At 58.7% G+C, this 20,800-nt stretch overlaps 1 protein-coding gene across 1 annotated transcript in view; it reads right to left on the reverse strand.

Annotated features, from left to right (window-relative positions):
* Positions 1-15,616, reverse strand: part of CHSY1 (chondroitin sulfate synthase 1) — a 62,449-nt gene extending 46,833 nt beyond the window's left edge. The window contains exons 1-2 of the mRNA XM_062204970.1: positions 15,294-15,616; positions 1,036-1,531 (exon numbers count right to left, since the gene is read on the reverse strand). Coding sequence (XP_062060954.1) covers positions 1,036-1,531; positions 15,294-15,616 — 819 coding nt within the window. The remainder of the gene's footprint in view (positions 1-1,035; positions 1,532-15,293) is intronic.
* Between the last annotated feature and the right edge of the window lie 5,184 nt (positions 15,617-20,800).

Below are 20,800 nucleotides of genomic sequence, written 5' to 3' on the forward strand. Positions count from 1 at the left end.
GAGTTTAGGGTTCCCTCCAATCTCATGCTGGCCTTTGACTGCGGCTTGGCGAATTTATGATTTTAAATAACATGAAAACATACACTTGACAAGGCGTGCACCTCCCTCAACGTTCCCACAAGAGAAGCAGCCATTAAGAGACGTTCACAAGCCCGTGTGGGGGAGAGGCAGGTGCAGGCGAGCATACTCGCTCCGTACTCCGGCACTTCAGAAACACGACCCAGGAAAAGCCAACCGCTCTCCCGGGAAGGGCAGGATTTCTCGGGGAAAGGTCTGGACCCCTGGGATGCTCACGAGGACCACAGTCTGTCGCCCTCCACACAGCACGGCCCCAGGACTCTCACCGCTGCTGGATCCTGCCACTGCAGGTGAGGGGTGCGCAGCTGCCAGCAGACACCGGGGGAGTCCTGCGCTCGCCCACCCTCCCCGCAGCTGATGAGGACAGAGGTCTCCTGGGGCTCAGGGAGACGCCGTGCTTTGTCTATCACGTGACTCGGAGAGTGCCCGTCACCCACTCCGCAAGGGACAGCTGACCCGCACACCCAGAGGTGACGACTGTCTCCAGTCAAGGTCCACAGCACACGCAAAGCCAGAGGCTGCCGGCTTCGTGACATCACTACTCATTCATTCCAGACATTCAAAATGCGCCCATTTCCGCTCTGTGTGGGTCTGGTCGAGCGGAGAACAGCCAGGGGTTGGGGGCTGAGAGGAGGGGACGTCCGACACTCCTGCAGGAGTCCGGGCAGACAGCTTTCTGGGTAACCACGAAAACATCGCCGTGGGCAGCAGCAGAGCGCACCTCTTCCTTAGGCGCTCAGTGCCACTACTCAACATACCAGGACGACGTGGGGCAGGCAAGCTCTAGCCAGGAAGAGGCAGTAACAGGAATTCAAACTTACAGAAATTAAGAATGCACAGTAATTTAACGCCCACGTTAAGCCCTGAAGATCATCTTGTCCCCAGCTTTCCGTGACTGATGCAAAGGCCTTGTCAAAGTCAGCAGTTTTTTCCCGTAATGGAGAGTTCTGTTCTTACCTCGTAGGACCAGACACACTGCACCCCGGCGAACCTCCGCACACACCGTCCCACCTCCACGTCCTCGTGGGTGGTGTACATCTCCCGGAGACACTTGCCGACGTGGGGGACCATCCTCCGCAGCACCTCCCGGCTCATGATCACACCGGGGCCCCCCATGCAGAAGTTCTCCCCCGGCTCCAGGGCCAGTTTCCCCATCTCCTCCGTGGTGCCCAGGCCCGTCTGTCCCAGGAACAGGGGCTCGCTGCTGTTCAGACTCCGCAGGAAGCTCTCCAGGCGGTCTCCTTTGATGTAGACGTCGTCATCCGCCCTCATAAACCATTCGTACTTGTCCAAGTAGTGGTCGTGCATGTACTTGAGCATCATGAAAGACTTCTTCTGGGGCGGGTAGGAGTCGTCCACGCCCCGCAGCGGCACCACCGGGATCGGTACAGAGGTGTCTGAGCCCTCACTGGAGAAGAACTCAACCTTCCCAGGAATTGTCCTGGACCACGTCCTGGAATTAAAATAAGCGCCGGTTAGAGAACAGCTGACGTCGAGCCTCTTACGTTCAGAAATTCATGTTGGCTCATTCTGAATCGTGGTGAGAGGGCTTCACCTACCCGATCTACCTGCTTCCTCCTAAAAGCACCCCAGGCTACCAGGCAAACTTTGCCCAGTTGCAAAGTCCAATTTTAAAAGAATCCCAACCAAAGGCTTAGTTAAAGGCAAAACCCAAATTGCCAGGGCAGTAAGTCTCGTTAGGCAGGTTCATACCATCAACTCCCTACCCACAAAGCCCCTCGGCTCTGTAAAACCAGAACCAGCACCAGCACCAGCACCAGCACCACCAAGCTGTTCACTCAACACTCTCTCTGAAAGCTCATTAAGCGCCAAACGTGCACTAAGAGGGACGCAGAGAACACAAACACGACCCCAACACACACGCAGCTGACATCAGGAGACGGAGGTCGTTAGAAGACGCACGCTCGCGGACACGTGGTAGTGAACGGAGACAAGTTCTCCAAGGGAGAGGGACACGGGGCAAACCACGCCCACGGGTGTGAAAACGTCTCCAGAGCAGAGTGCAGGTCAGTCCACAATGTGGGGGTGGGGCGAGGTAACACACAGGTGGAGGTGGATCTGCAGGGCCCGGGAGTCCTGATGCCACGGAAGCCACAGGACCATAAGAGGGGTGGAGGAGATGAGATGAAGTGATGTGCATCCTGGGGCCCAGGCCTGAACCGAGGGCTGCAGGGGCCAGAGTGAAGAAGGTGGGGGGAAGAGCCGTGAGCTGCTGCCGGCGCCCAGCCCAGGGCAGGGGAAGCTCCGGGCCGCTGAAGGAGCACACGAAGGAAAGCGCCCCAGCACCTCGTGCTGAACACCCGGGCGAGGCAGGGGTGCTGCACCCTCCCTGCACTCGCTGCAGCCTGTGTAACAGCTGCAACACTCCACCCACACACGCTGCTCCCAGGGGAAAAGAAAGGAACAGTAAACTTGGCTTTAAGAAAGTCACAAACGGGGCCGGTGTTGTGGCACAGCAGGTAAAGCTGCCACCTGCAACACAGGAATCCCATGTGGGTGCCGGTTCTAGTCCCGGCTGCTCCACTGCCAATCCAGCTCCCTGCTAATGTGCCTGGGAAAGCAGCTGAGGATGGCCCAAGTCCTAGGGCCCCTGTACCCAGTGGGAGATCCAGAAGAAGCTCCTGGCTCCTGGCTTCAGCCTGGCCCAACCCTGGCTGTTATGGTCACCTGGGGAGTAAATCAGCAAACGAAGATCTCTCTCTCTGTCACTCTGATTTTCAAATAAATAAATAAACCTTTTTAAAAAAATCACAAATGTATGGTTCTCATCATCCCAAATGATGCTCTCCTCAATGTATTTTTATTTTACTTAACTGTCACAATTGTATTTATTATGGTGCAAAAGTCATTTGAAGAACCAACTCCCATCTACGTATGTTTAAGGGAAGAAGGAGAGCACGCCCATGGTTCAGATGGCCAGGCTGGAGCCAGAGCTCTCCCAGTGGGGTGGCTGGAACGCAATTCCACAGGCTATCACCAGTGCCTCCAAGGATCTGACTGGCAGGAAGCTGGAGTCAGGAGCCAGCGCCAGGAAGTCCAGGCATCCTAAGGGCTGGGATAAGAACTCGCCCCTCATGTGTATCTTCAGTGGAAAATCTGGGAAGAGGCACATTAGGGAGGCGGGTAGAAGAAGATGACTGCCACTTTTTACTCTTACATCTCTATACTGAGGAAAATTAATAAGCACCATATTGCTTTTCAAAAAAATTGCAACTGTCATCAAATGTATCTAACATAAAACACACCACCTCCAAGCACTGTAAGGGTACAGCTCAGTGGCACCACGTACTCACACACTGCTGGAGTCGTCACTACAGTCCAGCCACGGATCTGCTCTCCATCTTGCGAAACTGACATTCTAAAACAGCGTGCCGCTTTAGCGCTGTCTGTACTCACACTGTGCAGACTTCATTTTTTTTTAAAGATTTATTTATTTGAAAGAGTTACCGGGGGGTGGGGGGTGGGGGGAGAAAGAAGCCTTCTATCCACTGGTTCACTTTCCAAATGGCTGCAATGGCCGGAGCTGAGCAATCTGAAGCCAGGAGCCAAGAGCTTCTGCCAGGTCTCCCAGGTGGGTGCAGGGGCCCAAGCACTTGGGCTATCCTCCACTGCTTTCCCAGATGCATTAGCAGGGAGCCGGCTCAGAACTGGAGCAGCCAGACTCGAACCGGCACCTATATGGGATGCTGGCACTGCAGGCCGGGGCTTTAACCCACTGTGCCTTGACACTGGCCCCACATTGTATTAGTTTTATAAGTTAAAAACAACTTACAATGGTGTATTTGGAGAACACATGCCTTTTATTTCTCTTCCTAAACCAACTATAAGGAACACAATACAACTGCAAACTCACTTGAGCAGAGGGAAAACTTCATGGGCTTCAAACTTCTGGCAAATGGACTTCCCAGAAAGCCCCAGGTCACACACGGATCCTCACCACACCTAAGGTGTTGGCTGGAAGACGTCTCATTGTTCCTTCCACCAATAACAAAGTAAAGGAAAAAAGAGAACCAGAAAATGCATCCTGTGAGCCTGTGGAGGGAGAAACCCTCGCCTCAGCACGAATGTGTTCCTGCTTTCCCACGGTGTTTCCGGACCTTAAATGGACCCGTATATTCTTAGGGCACTGAGAGAGCTCCTTAACCAAGAAGCCGGAAGCACTGGCACGCCCAGAGCCCTGTGCTCTGCCGCCCGACCCTCCCGAGACCTTGCCCCCTCAAGGCCAGGAACCCCAGTTCCCCTGGCTTCTTGTGAAATGTTTGTGCTTGGCGGTCACAACAATTCTCTGAAAATGTAAATAAGTTCAATGCTTGGCCAGTCAATGTGTGGATGAACACTGCCCACTCACGGGCAGAGGCCTGGAGGCGGCCTGCCTGTGTCTACACAAGGGCAGAAACCCCGCCTCTTCTTTTTTGACAAATGCCCAGGCAAGCTCCTCACCGCCTTCCATCCGCCGCAGTAATACTTCCTGCTATTCCGCTGTGTAGCAACGGCACCCTGGAGCGGTGCTTTGGAGCCGTAATTCAAAGCTGAAGGTGCTATTAACCTTACGATTTTAAAAGGTGGTGGATAAATCAACTTAACTTTGGCCTATCGCAAGTTCACACCACGTTTCTGAACTTAAAGGTGAACGATTAAACAGACCGTGTCAGAGCGGTACCAAAATAGCCAACTGCGAAGCCACAAAAGCACTGAGCGCCCGGCGTCTGGGCCTTCGCAGCCTCGCGGGAGGTGAGGGGACGGTGGCTCCAGACTCAGGCTGCTGCGGGGAGAACCCTCGCCCGTGGTGGGGCTCGGGCTGCAGGAGCCTTCCCGTGAATGGGGGACAACAGCGCCCATCTCACTGGGTGCCAGGACCAGACCAGCCACTCCCTGTAAGGTGCTCGGAGGCCTGCCCGGCACAGAGGACTGGAGTTTGCAGATAAATACGGTAGTGAAAGAAGGGGCTGTGAGAGGGAGAGCCCCACAGAACAGCAGGCCCGCAGCTGCTCACGGAGCCAAGGACCTGTGAGAGCCTCTCACACGCCTGGCCGACAACCTGAGCAAGCTACGCGCCGTTACAGTTCTCGGGCAGTACCGCAGGGTGCAAGGCCAACAAGACCTTACACTTCAGAGAAAGTGCTTTCACTTCTAACAGCAGACTCTTTCGTATCTGACTCAGGATTAAGGGTCACTTAGGCCAGGCCCCAGGCCCAGCCAGACACAGCCGGCGAGGAACACATCAGCAGCCCGGCTGCGGTGGACGCAGGGAAGGCTGCAGCCGGGACTCGCGATGCTGCAATGGGTCTAAGAGATGCCAATCAACTTCAGACACAGACAAACCCCCTCAGAAAGCCTTAGGATTCTGAGTTTGACGGCGACTCCACCCAGCTACCATGTGCTGCCTTCCAAGCAACCCAGGGGACCTCATGCTGCCTGTCTGTTCTGGTGGTTTGATAGAAATCTCTAGATAAAGCCACTGCCTGCAGTGCCAGCATCCCATATGGGCGCCGGTTTGAGTCCCAGGTGCTCCACTTCCGAGCCAGCTTTCTGCTGTGGCCTGGGAAAGCAGTAGAAGATGGCCCAAGTCCCTGGGCCCCTGCACCCACGTGGGAGACCTGGAAGAAGCTCCTGGCTCCTGGCTTTGGATTGGCGCAGCTCTGGCCGTTGCAGCCAACTGGGGAGAGAACCAGTGGATGAAAGACCTTTCTCTCTCTCTCTCTGCCTTTCCTTCTCACTCTGTGTAATTCTTTCAAATAAATAAACCCTTAAAAAAACAAAAAGAAATTATGATCTTTTCAATTATGGTAGCTTCAGCTCACCCGGCTGCACAAATGGAACACGTTCTGGAATGGGAGCCGTACCCGGTTCCTCTGCTGGGGGTAGGACGCGGCGGACGCACTGCTGAGGGGGCGGGCTGCTCCGCCTCCTGTGAGGGACGCGGGTCGGGTTCCCCGATTTTCGTAAGCAAACGGCGACTTTGCCGTGGACACATCTGTTACCAGCAGCGCTTACCAGAAACCACAGCACCCGTGCAGGGAAGCTCCCTTTCAAACGGCCTGAGAGCCGGATAAGAGACCCAACAGGAGGCAGCTGTGCCGAGCTCCGCCGCTGCAGGGTCCGAGCGCCAGGCCTGCCCCATGAGACACGAGGGTGAAGGCACCAGCAGGCAGTCACTGGCCTGGCTGAGCAGGCCCATGGCGGGAGGTGGGGGGCTCAGCAGCAGCCTTCACGTCTCTACTCGGTCACTCCAGGAAAAACCACACAGCACACTCTTCTGTACAAGACCCCATCGTCCGTATCACGAACATCCATCACTTATGGGTAAGTTTTAAAAGCAGGGAGCAGGGGCCAGTGCTATGGAGTAGCAGGCTAAGCCGCCGCCTATAGCGCCGGCATCCCATATGGGCACTGGTTCATGTCCAGGCTGCTCATCTTCCAATCCAGCTCTCTGCTAATGGCCTAGGAAAGTAGAAAAAGATGGCCCAAGTGCTTGGGTACCTGCACCCGTGTGGGAGACCCAGAGGAAGCTCCTGGCTTTGGTTCAGCCCAGCTCTGTCCATTGTGGACACTTGGGGAGTGAACCAGAACATGGAAGACCTTTCTCTCTGCCTCTCAAATAAATAAAATCTTAAAAAAAAAAAAAAGCAAAGAGCAGTAAAGACTTGTGGCTGGATTACTGAGGAGGCAACGTGACACAAACAAAAATAAAATAACCTCCCACTCCACCCCGAAGCACTCACTGTCATCCTTTGTGTTTTCCGCATTTCCTGCCAGGGAGGGGTATATTTAGAGCTAGCAAAAAGCTACCTGGGGGAAACAAGAACCAAACAATACAAATATTAACGAGATTTTACTTTCGGAAAAAAAAAATAACAGAACTGCTTTATGCAACAGGCACAAAACTGAAAGAAACACGGAGTAGATGGAGCTTCCTGGTTTCGAGGTGTCACTGCCTACGCTAACTTTTCTCAGCGAGCTTCCCCACAGCACTGCACTCGTGTCCGACGGTCCCGGGATGAAAAGCGTGCACGACTCGGAAGGTGGAAGCGGGGAACGGAACCCATGGCTCTGCCTTTGTAGAACTGAACGTATTTCTGTTCTCCCCATAGAGAAAGGATGTACGACTACCTAGCGGAAATGCATCCAGGGCGAGGAGGTAAGAAAACAGGTCTAAGAGAAACAATCCCAGGGCAAGGCACAGGGTCAGCATCACGGGGGCGCTGCTCCGTCCCACTGCACACGCAGGGCCGCGCACTCGGCAGGTGCCCCTCAAACTGCAGGCACCCATCTGCCACCGGGTGACCACACCTGTGCTCAGGGTACCTCACAGGCGACCAGGGAGAATCACAACCCGGGCCTGGCGCTCAGCCTTAGATGTGAGCACCATCACTGTTCCTGCCACTCGAGGAACTCCCACTGCCCCCGCACCAGGGCTCAGCACACAGAACTCGGCAGGCTCCTCGCAGGAAGCGGCCTCAGCTCATTCCCCAAACGTGGCGTGCAGGGCGCCATCCCGCTGCCAGTCGGAGCAGCCCTGGCAGCTCCTGGCCGGCCGGCAGCATGTGGCCAGTGTTGCTCTGCCCATCAGCCTGGTGCTTTGCCTCAGTACCAACCAGGAGCCATGCAGTGTGTTCAGCTACAGCCCTCCTGACAGTGTGGTTTCTGGCTATGCGGTTTCCTCTTTCGAAACTTTTAACTGTCTCCCTGTGTATGTCCTTAGGACGTGAACGATCCCAAGTACTTTTTGCAAGTAGGAGGGAAAACAGAGATCCTGAAATCCACCACACTACTGCCAATCCCGGAACATAGGCGTGAGGGGTCGGCAAGCCTTACAGAGCGCCCGCCTTCCCCACCAAGCAGCTGCTGGGCAGTTCCTGCTTCCCACAACGGCGGCCTGGCCACTAGCCCAGAAAGTATTTCCAGGACATTGGGACCTGAGAGGCACCTGCCCTGGGAGCCCAGGTTCCCAGCAAACAATGGGATACTGAACCGCAGAGACCACAGACCCGCCCACCCTGAAAGTGACAATGAACAGTGCAGGGTCAGTGACAGTCGGCTCCCAGGGCGCCAGGTGCGGGGAGCTACCTCTCGACACCTGCACGTGGCGGCGGCACAGGCTAGCGTGGAATAAACATGCAACAAACTCTCAGCGACAGACACCAACAAAATCGAATTCTAAGAGGGAAAAAATCGGGGTTGTTTAAACAACAGAACTTCCCTGGACTTAGCCTGGCTGACCCCTCTGCAAATCACTTCCGGGTGGAGGTGTGAATCCTGCTAAACACCGGCCAACGGCTGCCCTGGACCGGACACTGAATGAACTGCTGTGTGAGGAATCATTACCCACACTGCAGAGGAGGTAACGAGGCTACCAGGCTCGGGCCATACAGCTAGCTAAGGAGCTCGGAGCCAGGATGCCAACGGCTCTGCGTCGGTCTGGGCTTTTCCACCCCACCCACTTGTCCCTGGGTTATCACCCCCATTCCTTTGCCAGTCTCTCAGCCACTGCTGATAAGGCTGCGGAAGTGCGGCTGATAAGGCTGGCAGCCTGACGGGCACTTCAACCACTTCCACAGGGCCTTTGTCTGCCTGGCCTGCCCGAAAACCCGGACAAGAGCCGCCGGTCAAGGCCTCCTCAGTGCCTGGGCCCGATGGAACTGAGGCCAGACGCAAACACTGGCTTCCCACACCCAAGTCAGCATCTGCCCCCTGCCACACAGACGATGCCCACGGCCTTTCCAGCGCCGGCCACCTCACAGGGCCCCTCCCTCCAGGGCACCAGCGTCCACGATTTCCATCACCCCTGGCTTTCTGGCTCGGAAGAACCAAACGGTGGACAGCAAATTAGAGCAAAGTGCACCCCACTTTAAATCATCCACACACACATTTGTCTGTAGAATAAATGCTGTGGCCATCTGTCCACACTTCAGAAACGACACTCAGCCAAGGTGAGCAGACAGCTTCTAAGACTTTTACATCATAATCAGATGTCTGGGTCCTCTGGTCCTGTCCAGACCAATGGCCGACGACAGGTGGGGATACTTTCACACTGGGAGCAGTGACAGCAAGGGGCTTTGCCACTCCAGGGCTGGAGGTACATGCGCCAGGGGGCTGGCCCTCCTGGGAAGGCGGCAGCCCATCTGGTTCCGGGGTCACCAGGGCCCACGCTACTGCCATATGTAGCCCTGGAGCCAAGATGCGCCATGAGGAAGCCAGGAAGCCACAGGAGTCGGCCTCTGGGCCCGTGTGAGGATGTCCAGCCCACGGGCCATATAAGCCCCATAAAAGCATCTGGTCTGGCCCTGCCAAGGCAACCACAGGCAGAACCCGAAATCCAACTAATCTACAGCAGGTGGATTTTTAGGTTGATAATTTTGTAGAGCCCGTGAATGATGTTATAAATGGCCATTCACAATAAATAAATAAATAAATGGCCATTCGCAGAGAAAAGACTCCCCACCCCTGCATGATAATGCTGTTGGCTGATCCTCCAAACAAATCCTGCGGGAATTTCCTGACAGCCAAGTTCCCGGGCCTGGCCCACAGCGTCCCTGCCTGCCACCGCCCACTGCCCAGGCCCCGTGAGCGTGTTCCTTGCTCGCTCCCATGCACACAGAGTGCGCCTTCTTTCTTCTGCACCCCCACAGGTACTGCACAGCCCCATCTTCCAGGGACGATGCACTCGGCGGCAACGGGGGCCTGGTGTCAGTCATCTAGATTCCGTAACGAGCACGTTCATCAACAAGACGGGGGGGAAGTGAAATGGCCAGTGTGATGGGACACGCAAGTGTGATCCTCTGTGCACAACCATGGCTGCCCGGGAACGTCCTGCGTGAGGCCACCGAAGTCCGGAACCACGGCCACGCGCGTCGAGACCTCAGTTCCACTCTTCATCTTCCACGGGACACGCGCAGCCTGGAACGGGCCGTGTTTCACGAGTTCTCCCGCAGGTTGCTTGGCTGGGCTTTCCACGTCGAAGCCGTCTACGCAGATGTGTGCCAAGCTGCATTCCGCCTGGAAAGTGAGCACCACTCTGAACTGTTTCAAGATAAACGCGGTTTACTTAGCCAAGCAACAGGAAGTGGAGCTGAGGCTGATAAGGTAGCCACAGCTCATTCAGGCCGGGAAAACGAACAGCCTGCCTGCGCTGGAAGCCTGGGGAGGGGCCGGCGTCCTGAGACGGGGCTCCTGCGTCCCCGGTGCGGGCCGGCATCCTGAGACGGGGCTCCTGCGTCCCCGGTGCGGGCCGGCATCCTGGGCCAGCACTCCTGCGTCCCCGGTGCGGGCCGGCATCCTGAGACGGGGCTCCCGCGTCCCCGGTGCGGGCCGGCATCCTGAGACGGGGCTCCCGCGTCCCCGGTGCGGGCCGGCATCCTGAGACGGGGCTCCCGCGTCCCCGGTGCGGGCCGGCATCCTGAGACGGGGCTCCCGCGTCCCCGGTGCGCGTCTCTCAGTTTGCCTCCCACAGTTCCCTGCAGACCGACGCTGATCTCAGCGCTGCCCTGCGACCCTCCCGGGGCAGACGGGAACCATCACCTGCTCCTAAGAACAAATCCTTCCCAATCTCAGCCCAGCAGAGGTAAGAACCCAAACCAATCGAAGGCGCCGGATGAGCTCAGGGCTCTACGTACAGAAATGGGCTAAGAAGCCAAGTATGCAGGCTTTTTCAATTTTATTAAAATGTTGATTATTTTAAAAATCTAAATAGCATCAAAACTCTCCTGGCAAAAACAGGTTAAGTGTGGCCAAGAAACGTTTGAGATAGAGGAAAAACAAAAAGGCACTTGTCTACCGGATATTAAAGTATTATTCAACCTCCAATAATTCCGATGGGTGGTACTGGCACAAGAACAGACAGAAAGATCAATGGGACGTAACAGGAAGTCCAAAGGCATACCAGGAATTCGGGCTATGAAGATGGCATTTCGAATTGGTAGGGAAATGACAGCTTCGTCAACAGATGCTGCTGGGACAGTGTGCTCCTTGGGGAGGGGCGAGGCAGAGCCCTCCCCTTTCTAAAAGGACAAGTGCTACCTTCAGACCTCTCCCGAGCAGTGACCTTGTGAGTGAGGTGGGGGTGAGGGGAGCTCAATCACACAGGGAAAGCCTGGGCCCGAGTTACACAGATGTTTAACCTCTAACTGAGGACAAACATTCTAAATGGGGGGAAATATGAATTGCAACTAGTAACTCGAAACACAGCAGACTCCAGGTCTCCATCCTCGCCACTGCTGGCAGGACAAATTCTCCCTGCAGGACCGCAGTGCCATTCCAAAGAAAATTCAGCTAAACTACAAGCAGAGGGGTCACAACGATTTATTTTGTGTTTACCTGTAGAGCCCTAGCCACTACCTCCCTTTCCCACTTAAAACCCTCTGCGGCCCTTCTCGTTCCTGGACTAAAACTCCCTGGCGGGGCCACCACCAGGCCTGGGCTTCCTGGAGCTCCCTTCCAAGCTGGCTCCTGCCCTGTAACTTGCCAGCTCCACCCTTCAGCCTTGCGAGCTCACCAGGGACGCTCCCAACTGGCCCCTGGCTGTCAGACCTCAGCCCCAGTGCCATGGTCTCCGCCGCCCTCGTGAACACCCAACACCGGGAGGACGCCGCCCTGCCCTGCCTCTGTCCTATTTTCTCCACAGCACCCGTCAGCAGCCAAAACCCTCTTTCTCGTGCCCCCCCCCCCCCCCGCCCCGAGAAAAGCAGCTCCAGAACAAGCATCTGTGTTGTTCTGTCCCCGGCACTCGGGGTCTGGACCCAAAGGGGCCTGAGCATGAACCTGCTGTACACAGTGCATCCCGATGAGCCGGGGTCTCTCCTGTGGCTCCACTGCTGTGGGGCCCGCTCACTCTTCAGAACCCATATGGTGAGGCGGACCTGGCTGGCCTCTGACCTACCCTCCAGTTCTGTTTTGCTTGCTTTGTAAAATATGTTTCTTGTCCCCAAACAGCTATCACTGCCCTATCTCCCAGCGGCCCCTCTCCCCACATTGAGGACAGAAAGCAGAAGTGGGCAATGGTGGGGCTGCTTAGTCTGTGACGTACAGGGACTGTCACACACACAGGCCGTCCCCTGGGTGACTGAGAGCAGGGACTATTACACACACAGGCCGTCCCCTGGGTGACTGTGACATACAGGGACTGTCACACACACAGGCCGTCCCCTGGGTGACTGTGACACAGGGACTGTCACACACACAGGCCGTCCCCTGGGTGACTGTGACATACAGGGACTGTCACACACATAGGCCGTCCCCTGGGTGACTGAGACATACAGGGACTGTCACACACACAGGTCGTCCCCTGGGTGACTGTGACATACAGGGACTGTCACACACACAGGCCGTCCCCTGGGTGACTGAGAGCAGGGACTGTCACACACACAGGCCGTCCCCTGGGTGACTGTGACACAGGGACTGTCACACACACAGGCCGTCCCCTGGGTGATTGTGACATACAGGGACTGTCACACACACAGGCCGTCCCCTGGGTGACTGTGACATACAGGGACTGTCACACACACAGGCCGTCCCCTGGGTGACTGTGACATACAGGGACTGTCACACACACAGGCCGTCCCCGGGGTGACTGAGAGCAGGGACTGTCACACACACAGGCCGTCCCCTGGGTGACTGTGACATACAGGGACTGTCACACACACAGGCCGTCTTCTGGGTGACTGTGACACAGGGACTGTCACACACACAGGCCGTCCCCTGGATGACTGTGACACAGGGACTGTCACACACACAGGCCGTCCCCTGGGTGACTGAGAGCAGGGACTGTCACACACACAGGCCATCCCCTGGGTGACTGAGAGCAGGGACTGTCACACACACAGGCCGTCGCCTGGGTGACTGTGACATACAGGGACTGTCACACACACAGGCCGTCCCCTGGGTGACTGTGACATACAGGGACTGTCACACACACAGGCCGTCTTCTGGGTGACTGTGACACAGGGACTGTCACACACACAGGCCGTCCCTGGGTGACTGAGAGCAGGGACTGTCACACACACAGGCCGTCGCCTGGGTGACTGTGACACAGGGGACTGTCACACACACAGGCCGTCGCCTGGGTGACTGTGACACAGGGACTGTCACACACACAGGCCGTCTCCTGGGTGAGTGTGACACAGGGACTGTCACACAGTCCATCACCTCAGGTCCATGTCAGTGCAGGGACAGTACACTCTTACTAAAAGTAAGATGGCATGTCCTTCATCCATAAGCTAAACAGTAGTTTAAAAGAAAGAAACTGCAGTATTTTTCTCAGATTAGCACTGAATTTGTTTCTTATGGGAAATGTACATCCAAGGACGCCCTGTTCCCAACTAGAGCTCAGCCTTGGACCTGGAGACTCAAACCTCTTTTTATCTGAACTATGCACGGGATTTCCGATTTCGGAGCGCAGTGTGGACTTCTGGCCCAGACTGCAGAGCGCAGCAAAACTGTAATCAGAAGTTACAGCCTACAACCTCCATCCGATCCAAGCTTTCTCTAAGAGTTCCTCGGGCTAAACTTGGCCATGCCACCTCCTGCAGCCAGTCTAAACACAGGGCTACAGGCTGGGAGGCAGGGCGGTCTCCCCCCGGGGCTCCAAGGACCAGGCCCTGGAGAGAAAGGGAGGTGTGTGAGAAAGCTGACCAGGGCCTGGACAGGAGGCAGCACTGGCCGGCGGGAGTTCTCCCTTCTCACAACTCCCGACCGCCTGAAAGCAAGCACACAGCGAGACAGAACCTCTCAGCCCCACACGGATGAGGGCGGCGCCGTGGCGAGCGGGCCGGAAGTCAGAACATTGGGCACGGGCCCTGGAAAGCCACCTCTACGTGTGACACAGCAACGCGGGTTTGCACCACGTTCTCTGAGCCCTGCGGGGCTCACACAGCCCCGGCCACTTCCGATGCACTCCGTCGCCATGAAGATGTGTTTGCTGGGGCTAAAGGACAGGAGTCACACAAGCCACAGCCTGAACAGACCCCTGCGGTGGCCGTCCCCGTAAGCCGTGAGTTCACGGCGGCCAGCACCAAACCCCAGCCACGTGGCTTCCCCCGCGGCACCAGGGCACACGGCTCATCCCGTTTCTGCCTTGGCTGTTCCTCTGGTCACAACGCGCGGTCACGTAAAATCCCGGGGGTCCGTGGCGTGTCCGGCTCCTGCCTGGTGCACCAGGTGCGCTACCTGCCTCCGGGCTTCCTAGCGGATCTTCCGGGCAGAAGGCGGGCCCTGGACCAGAAACCTGCAGGAGCAGGCCCAATGCCCTCTAGAGGCATTCCTGGCTGCTCCTCCACCTTCTTTCTCAATCTCACTTCCTCCCTTCGAGGCAAAGAAGATCCAACATCCGGCGCTGAAATGCCAAGCTGACGGTGCCGGCTGCCGGCGAAGAGCGGACAGTCACCGGCGAGCCTTGCTCGGCACCGATGCTCCCGGCTCGCCGCCCGAACACTCGCGCTCTCGGGCTGGCCGAAGCCCAAGCTGCAGCACTCAGCCCCGTCTCTGTGCTACACGCACCGGGCGGCTTCCACGCCACCTCTCCACCGAGTGGCCACTTCCCTCCCACTTCGGAGTCACCCCAGCACAAACCGCGCCCGCCGTCCCCAAAGCATCCCCCCGCTAACGACTTCTCTGACTAATCCCTGTTAATCCTGCAGTCACTCTTCCTGACTCACTTGGCCACCGAGGGCCCAGCGACTGGGTAACACGCACACCCCACTCGCAGGACACGGGCAGGCAAGCAAGAAGTCTCCCCCGGGTCGGGCAGCTCTGCCCCAGGGTTCTCCGTGGCTCTACTTGGCAGTGGGCACCCCCCTTCCGTCCACTGGCGCGCCTTCCCCAGGGACCTGAGAAGCTGAGAAGCAAAGGCTCTCACTGGACTAACTTATGCGGGCTTGGGCTTGGCGCGGGTAGAGGTGGGCATTTCGGAGCAGCCACTAACCCCACCGCCACCCCGGCCACAGGCGCGTGCTGTGCGCTCTGTACAACTCTAGGAGCACACAGGCGGTCTCAAGAAGACCTGGAGAGATGCCGTCTTGCAGGTCAGCGTGAGGGGTGCACCCAGGGGGCCACCCTCGTCCACCCTAACCCCAGGCCCCGTGCTCCCGGCTGCCACGCGCCCACCACGCCTCGCACCGCCCAGGGGGCACCCGATCCCCCGGGAAGCCCCGGAACGCGGGGACGCTGCGCGCAGGAGGCGGTGCCCGCCCGGCGGGGCTCACCTGTATGCGGCCACGGCGCGGGTCTGCAGGTACTTCTGCGCGGTCATGACTCCCACGAAGAGAAAGTTCCTGTCGCGCGGACCGCCCTCCGGGGCCGAGCCGTGCGGCCAGAGCTGCGCCCCGCGCGCATCGCCGCGCGCCCCGCCGGCCTGGGACGCCGCCGCCGCCTGCCCGGGCCGGCAGCCCTCGGGGCTGGCGCGGCGCCGCGGGCCCGCTCGCTTCAGCTCGGAGGCGCGCGGCAGCACGAGCCGCGAGGCCAGCACGAAGCCCAGCACGAGCCCGAGCAGCACGCTGAGCCAGGCGCGCCGGCCGCGCGCGGCCATGCCCGCACCGCTCCGCCCGCCGGGCCGCCGCCGCCGCCGCAGGCTCCGCGCGCCCTCAGCCCGCCCTAGCGCCGCGAGGCCCGGCCCGGCCAGCGCCGCGGCCGCCGCGGGCCCGCCGCGCCCATCGCGGCTCCCGAGCCGCCCGCAGGCCCCGCGCCGGCGCTTTGTTCCGCACGCCCGCCCCCGCCGCCGCGGCCTGCGCCTTTAAGAGCGGACCATGCCCGGCGCGACGCGGCGGCCGCGGCTCCTCCCGCTCGCGCGCGGGGGCGCGGGGCCCGCGCGATGGCGACGGCTGTGGCAGCCGGGCCCGGGCCCCCGTCCCGCGCCGCTCGCGGCCCGCGGCTGGCTCGGCTCGGCTCGCGCTGCGCCCGCCCCCGTGCTCTGCGTGGCCGGCGCCGCCGCTGCTCATCCTCCGGCTTAGCTCGCCATCGCCACGGGAGCCCCGCACGTCACGCGCCGCGCGTTATGAAGCGGCCGGCGGCGGCGGCGCGCCGTGGCCCCTCTCGGGATCCGTCCGCGCCGCGCGATTGGCGCAAAAGTGAATGGGGGGCGGCTCACGTGGCCAAAGTTTGACCCAAAAAAAAAAAAAATCCCCGCGCGCCCCGCCCACCGAGTGGCCGGCGGAGGGGCCGCGGCCGGCGAGCGAGCGCTCTGCGCGCCGGCGGCCCGGACCCCGCGGTCGCGGCCCGGAGGGCGCGGGGCCCGGGGCGTGGTCCGCAGAGGGGGCTTCCCGGGCCCGGCCGCTCCACGGAGCGCACGTTGCCCCGGCCGGTGCTGTCCTCGGATAAACCCCGCCGCCACGCCCTCGCCGGCCGCCGGGCCGACCTCCCGGCTCGGGCGCCGCGCTCCGTCCACACTGCAGCTTTGTTCCCCCGGGCGGCGCAGCAGGCCGCCGCCTCTGGGGCTCCGGAGCGGCCCCGGGCGGGGAGCGAGCCGGTGCACGCGGCGTGGAGCGGCCGGCCGGGGGCTGCGGAGCAGACAGCGTGGGGATTCCGGCTTCTAGAAGCTCGGCGAGGGCCGTGGAAGCCGAGAGGGGCGCATAGGGCCCGCGCGCGCGTGTGGACAGCGGGCTTGTGACCTAGGAGCCGGAGGAAGCTTGGAGAGCAGGATGGTGCCCTGCGCCTGGGAGACGAACCCAGGTTCGGGGGTGCAGAGCAGGCGGGGGTACCCCCGTCCGCGTGGCCCCGCGCTGCGCCGTTGCACACTTGACCAGGCTGTGGGAGATGGGGATGCCTTCCTGGCCACTCAGTGGTCATCTTGTTCATTCTTGGGGCAGTGCTGCTCTCTTGGACACTTGTGACTTGCATCAAAAAATAGTCCATTACTCACCTTCCCACAGACGCCCTAGGAGGTGATCCATGTCTAAAAATAAAATACTCATTATGCAGTGAGTATAGGATTGCAGCCGTGGTCTTGGGAAAAATACAGAACGTCCAGCCATGAATTACAGGCTGGGAACCCGCTGAAGGAGGTCTCCAGTGAGAGCAGAGACCGCGAACGCCCAGAGCCACCAGATGCCGGGCTCAGCGACAGCCCCCGGTTCACAGCGGTCTACAGAAAGCGCCCGGCGGGCGGGCGAGGTGCAGCTTTCAGTTTCATTACCTCCTGGGTGGCTTTGCTGTTTCCCAACCTGCTCTACACGCGTCCCCATTCTCTCTGCAGACCCCACGGAGAAGGGTGCCGGGGTGACGGGAACACGGGAGATGCCAGAGGTTTTGTCCTGATTCCTCGTGGCCGTCCCTCGGCTCCTGGGCACAGGCTCCGTGGGGTTTTCTCTCCCGGTGTGGAAGGGTAAGCTTTTCCCCCATCGCGGCTGAGCCTGACCGAGCCCCCAGGAGCAGCAGAGGAACCCATAAGGCAAGTCCTTCCAGGAAGAGCAGGCGTGGGTCAGGCTGCTTCCTGGTGGCCGGGAGGAGAAGCCCTGCCCAGAGCAGCTGGTGGCTGAGCCAAAGCGGTTCCCTAGGGGACAGACCCAGATTGTTGCACGAGGGACCTGGGTCAGGAGACAGCGGAGCAAATCCAGGGCACCAGAGACTTCCGTGGCAGTAACCCCAGGATGGCTTCGCCTCCAGAGACAGCCCGAGCTGCCAGGACCTGCAGGCCTCCTGTCGCCCACCCCCAGTGCACCCACAGCCCCCTGGGTCCCTCTCTCCTTCATTTGTAAAGGTGGGGAGGAGGCGGGCTGGTTAGACTGTGGGCGTCGCACCGCACCGAGGTAAACTGAGGACTTCGGTGACGCTGGGGTCTTGAGTGGCTGCACCAGAAACCTCTGCCACCGCCCATCTTCCTCGTGGTGTTGGGCAGCATCGTGGTTGGAAGGGGAACCAGACCTGAGCCGTGCCGTGCAGACTCCTGGTGGCACACACCTCAGCCGTGCTGCTGGGCTCCCGGTCCCCGCCGTCCTGTCTGTAAACCAGATCCCAGGCCGGCTCCTCCCTGGTGACTCCAGACTATTTAGAAATTCACTCAAAACTGCCAGATCCACCATCTGACTTCCTCTCTCTTTTCCTGTGTGGGTCCCAAGGACACATAATTAAAATCCATCTCTACCCACTTTCTGAACATTTCCTCACAACCACAACTTTGTCCCTACACAAGTTACTGGGTTTTTTGCTTTTTTTTTTTTTTTCTTCCCTGTTGAGGATTCACTGAGCGCCCATTACAGATACAGCATTTCGGATAATTCGCAGCGATTTCTTGGAAAGCCCTGCTAAAACCTCAGTTGTTTGTGGGCAGCATGCCTCCAATGGCTGGAAGAATTTCCTGGACTCGCGCCCCAAACAGGGGTCCCTGGAAAAATGGGAATAGTTTTCTAAAACCATTCAGCGACGCCTCTTTTTTTTTTTTTTTAAGATTTATTTAATTACTTGAAAGAGTTACACAGAGAGAGAAAGAAGAAGCAAAGAGAGAGAGAGAGAGGTCTTCCATCTGCTGGTTCACTCTCCGATTGGCCACAACGGCCAGAGCTGCACCAATCTGACGCCAGGAGCCAGGAGCTTCTTCTGGGTCTCCCATGTGGGTGCAAGGGCCCAAGGACTTGGGCCATCTTCTGCTGCTTTCCCAGGTCATAGCAGAGAGCTGGATCAGAAGTGGAACAGCCGGGACTCAAACTGGCGCCCATATGGGTTGCTGGCACTGCAGGCGGCAGCTTTTACCTGCTACACCACAAGCTGGCCCTGTCAGCGTCGCCTCTTTTGAGAAAGAGTTACAACGACTCTTTTGGAAGCTTCTGCCCACTGCCTGCTAACACCATCTCTGGCGGGCCCTTTCCTAATCCTACCCCTGACTGCTAGAAAACTGACCATAAGGGCCTCGCCGACGTCCCGATTTTGCTCAGTTCTGTTTTTTTCTCTTTGCAGCATTTCCTGTGGTCAGACGCCAGGAAGGGCAAGTGACCGTGGCTTTCGGACATGCGTGGGCCTGGCACTGCTTACGCTTATTCTGTCCACTGAAGGCGTGTGGGGGGGGGGGTGTATGAGAGAGACAGAGACAGAGGGGAGACAGGATACTGACCACGAGTCTGAGTGCTGGCCGGATGGGGTGTCATCTTTCCGGAAACCCTTGGCTGCCTCGGGGGCAGGCACTCTGGGGAAGCAGCCCTAGTGGTGTTGGGAGGTGACCACCGCAGAGAGCAAGGTCAAGCTTGCGTCTAGGGTCAGCCTAGACCGTCGGGTAACAGAGAAGTTGGCTTTTCCCATCCGTAGTGAGGAAACTGTTCATCCTTAAAGCAGTGCTGGAGAGACAGCGCGAAGGCCAGCTTGCAGCCCCAGGAGCCAACCCTGCCTTGGCGTCAGAGCCCGGTGCTGGTCAGCTGGCTGGCAGCTGGCCCCCTGAGGGCTCGCCACAGCTAGGGACAGTGCCAGGCGCCTTGGGAGGCATGCCAGGTGTGTGGCTCAAATGCCCTTTGCGTTTGCTGCAGGTCCAATGTAGTGAGAAATGGCTCGGGGGACACATTCGGGCTTCAAGAGGTTTAAGCTCCTGAGGGAGGCAGCATCAATCTGAATTTCTGCTGCTTCCCCTGACCTCCGACGACGCGGGGACAGGAACACGTTCACACCTCGACAGCGCAGCCGGATTCGTCCACTTCAGCCGCGGCTCACACCCTCTCAGAAGGCTGTCACTGGGCGAGCCTTGTCCCCTGGGGCAGCTTCACCAGTGACATCAACTACAAGGCGTGTCCCGCGAACTCAGCAGCCCCACTTCTGAGCATTTGCCTTCTGGGCATCCCGGGACAAAACGACCCTGGGCAAGGCTGTCGTCTGCCGTGCCGTGTGTGGCAGTGCACAGTTAGCCCCAAGTGTCCGAAGATAGGAGGGTACAGCCGTCCTAGAATGGAACTCGGAGCAGCCACAAAGCGGAGCAAGGAGGCTCTCGGCGCTGGAATGGAAAGGGCACGGCAGACCCAGCATGGTGAGGATGTGCCACAACCTACAGGGGCTGGCCAGGGAGTGGGCAGGATCCAAGGGAGGATGGAGTGGAGCTCCCCACCGCCCCGGCACTTGCAAGGATCTGACTTTTTTTTTTTTTTTTTTGACAGGCAGAGTGGACAGTGAGAGAGAGAGACAGAGAGAAAGGTCTTCCTTTGCCGTTGGTTCACCCTCCAATGGCCGCCGCGGCCAGCGCGCTGCAGCTGGCGCGCTGCAGCTGGCGCATCACGCTGATCCGAAGGTGCTTCTCCTGGTCTCCCATGTGGGTGCAAGACCCAAGGACCTGGGCCATCCTCCACTGCACTCCCAGGTCACAGCAGAGAGCTGGCCTGGAAGAGGGGCAACCGGGATAGAATCCGGTACCCGGCCAGGACTAGAACCCGGGGTGCCGGCGCCGCAGGCGGAGGATTAGCCTATTGAGCCGCAGCGCCAGCCAGGATCTGACTTCTTATTAGGTACTTGCAGGGCCAAACGGCAGGCTTTTCCTCACATGGGAATATCAGCGAGTAGAACATGAGGTCCCTGGGTCCTACCCACAGCTTAGCCAACTGCTCTCAGACAAACGTGGGCCCAGGGCAACTGTCGTCACCGGCCAAGAGTCCATGGGTCAGAACCCAAGCCCAAAGTGCCTCTGTTCCTCTTTGCTTTTATTCAATTCTGTTCATCTGAAAGGCGCACACACACACAATTTTCCATCTGCAAGTTCACTCCCCGAATGCCCACAACAGCTGGGGCTGGGCCTGTCCAAAGCCAGGAG

This window comes from Lepus europaeus, chromosome 11 (genome assembly GCF_033115175.1).
Source record: "Lepus europaeus isolate LE1 chromosome 11, mLepTim1.pri, whole genome shotgun sequence".
Taxonomy (NCBI): Eukaryota; Metazoa; Chordata; class Mammalia; order Lagomorpha; family Leporidae; genus Lepus; species Lepus europaeus.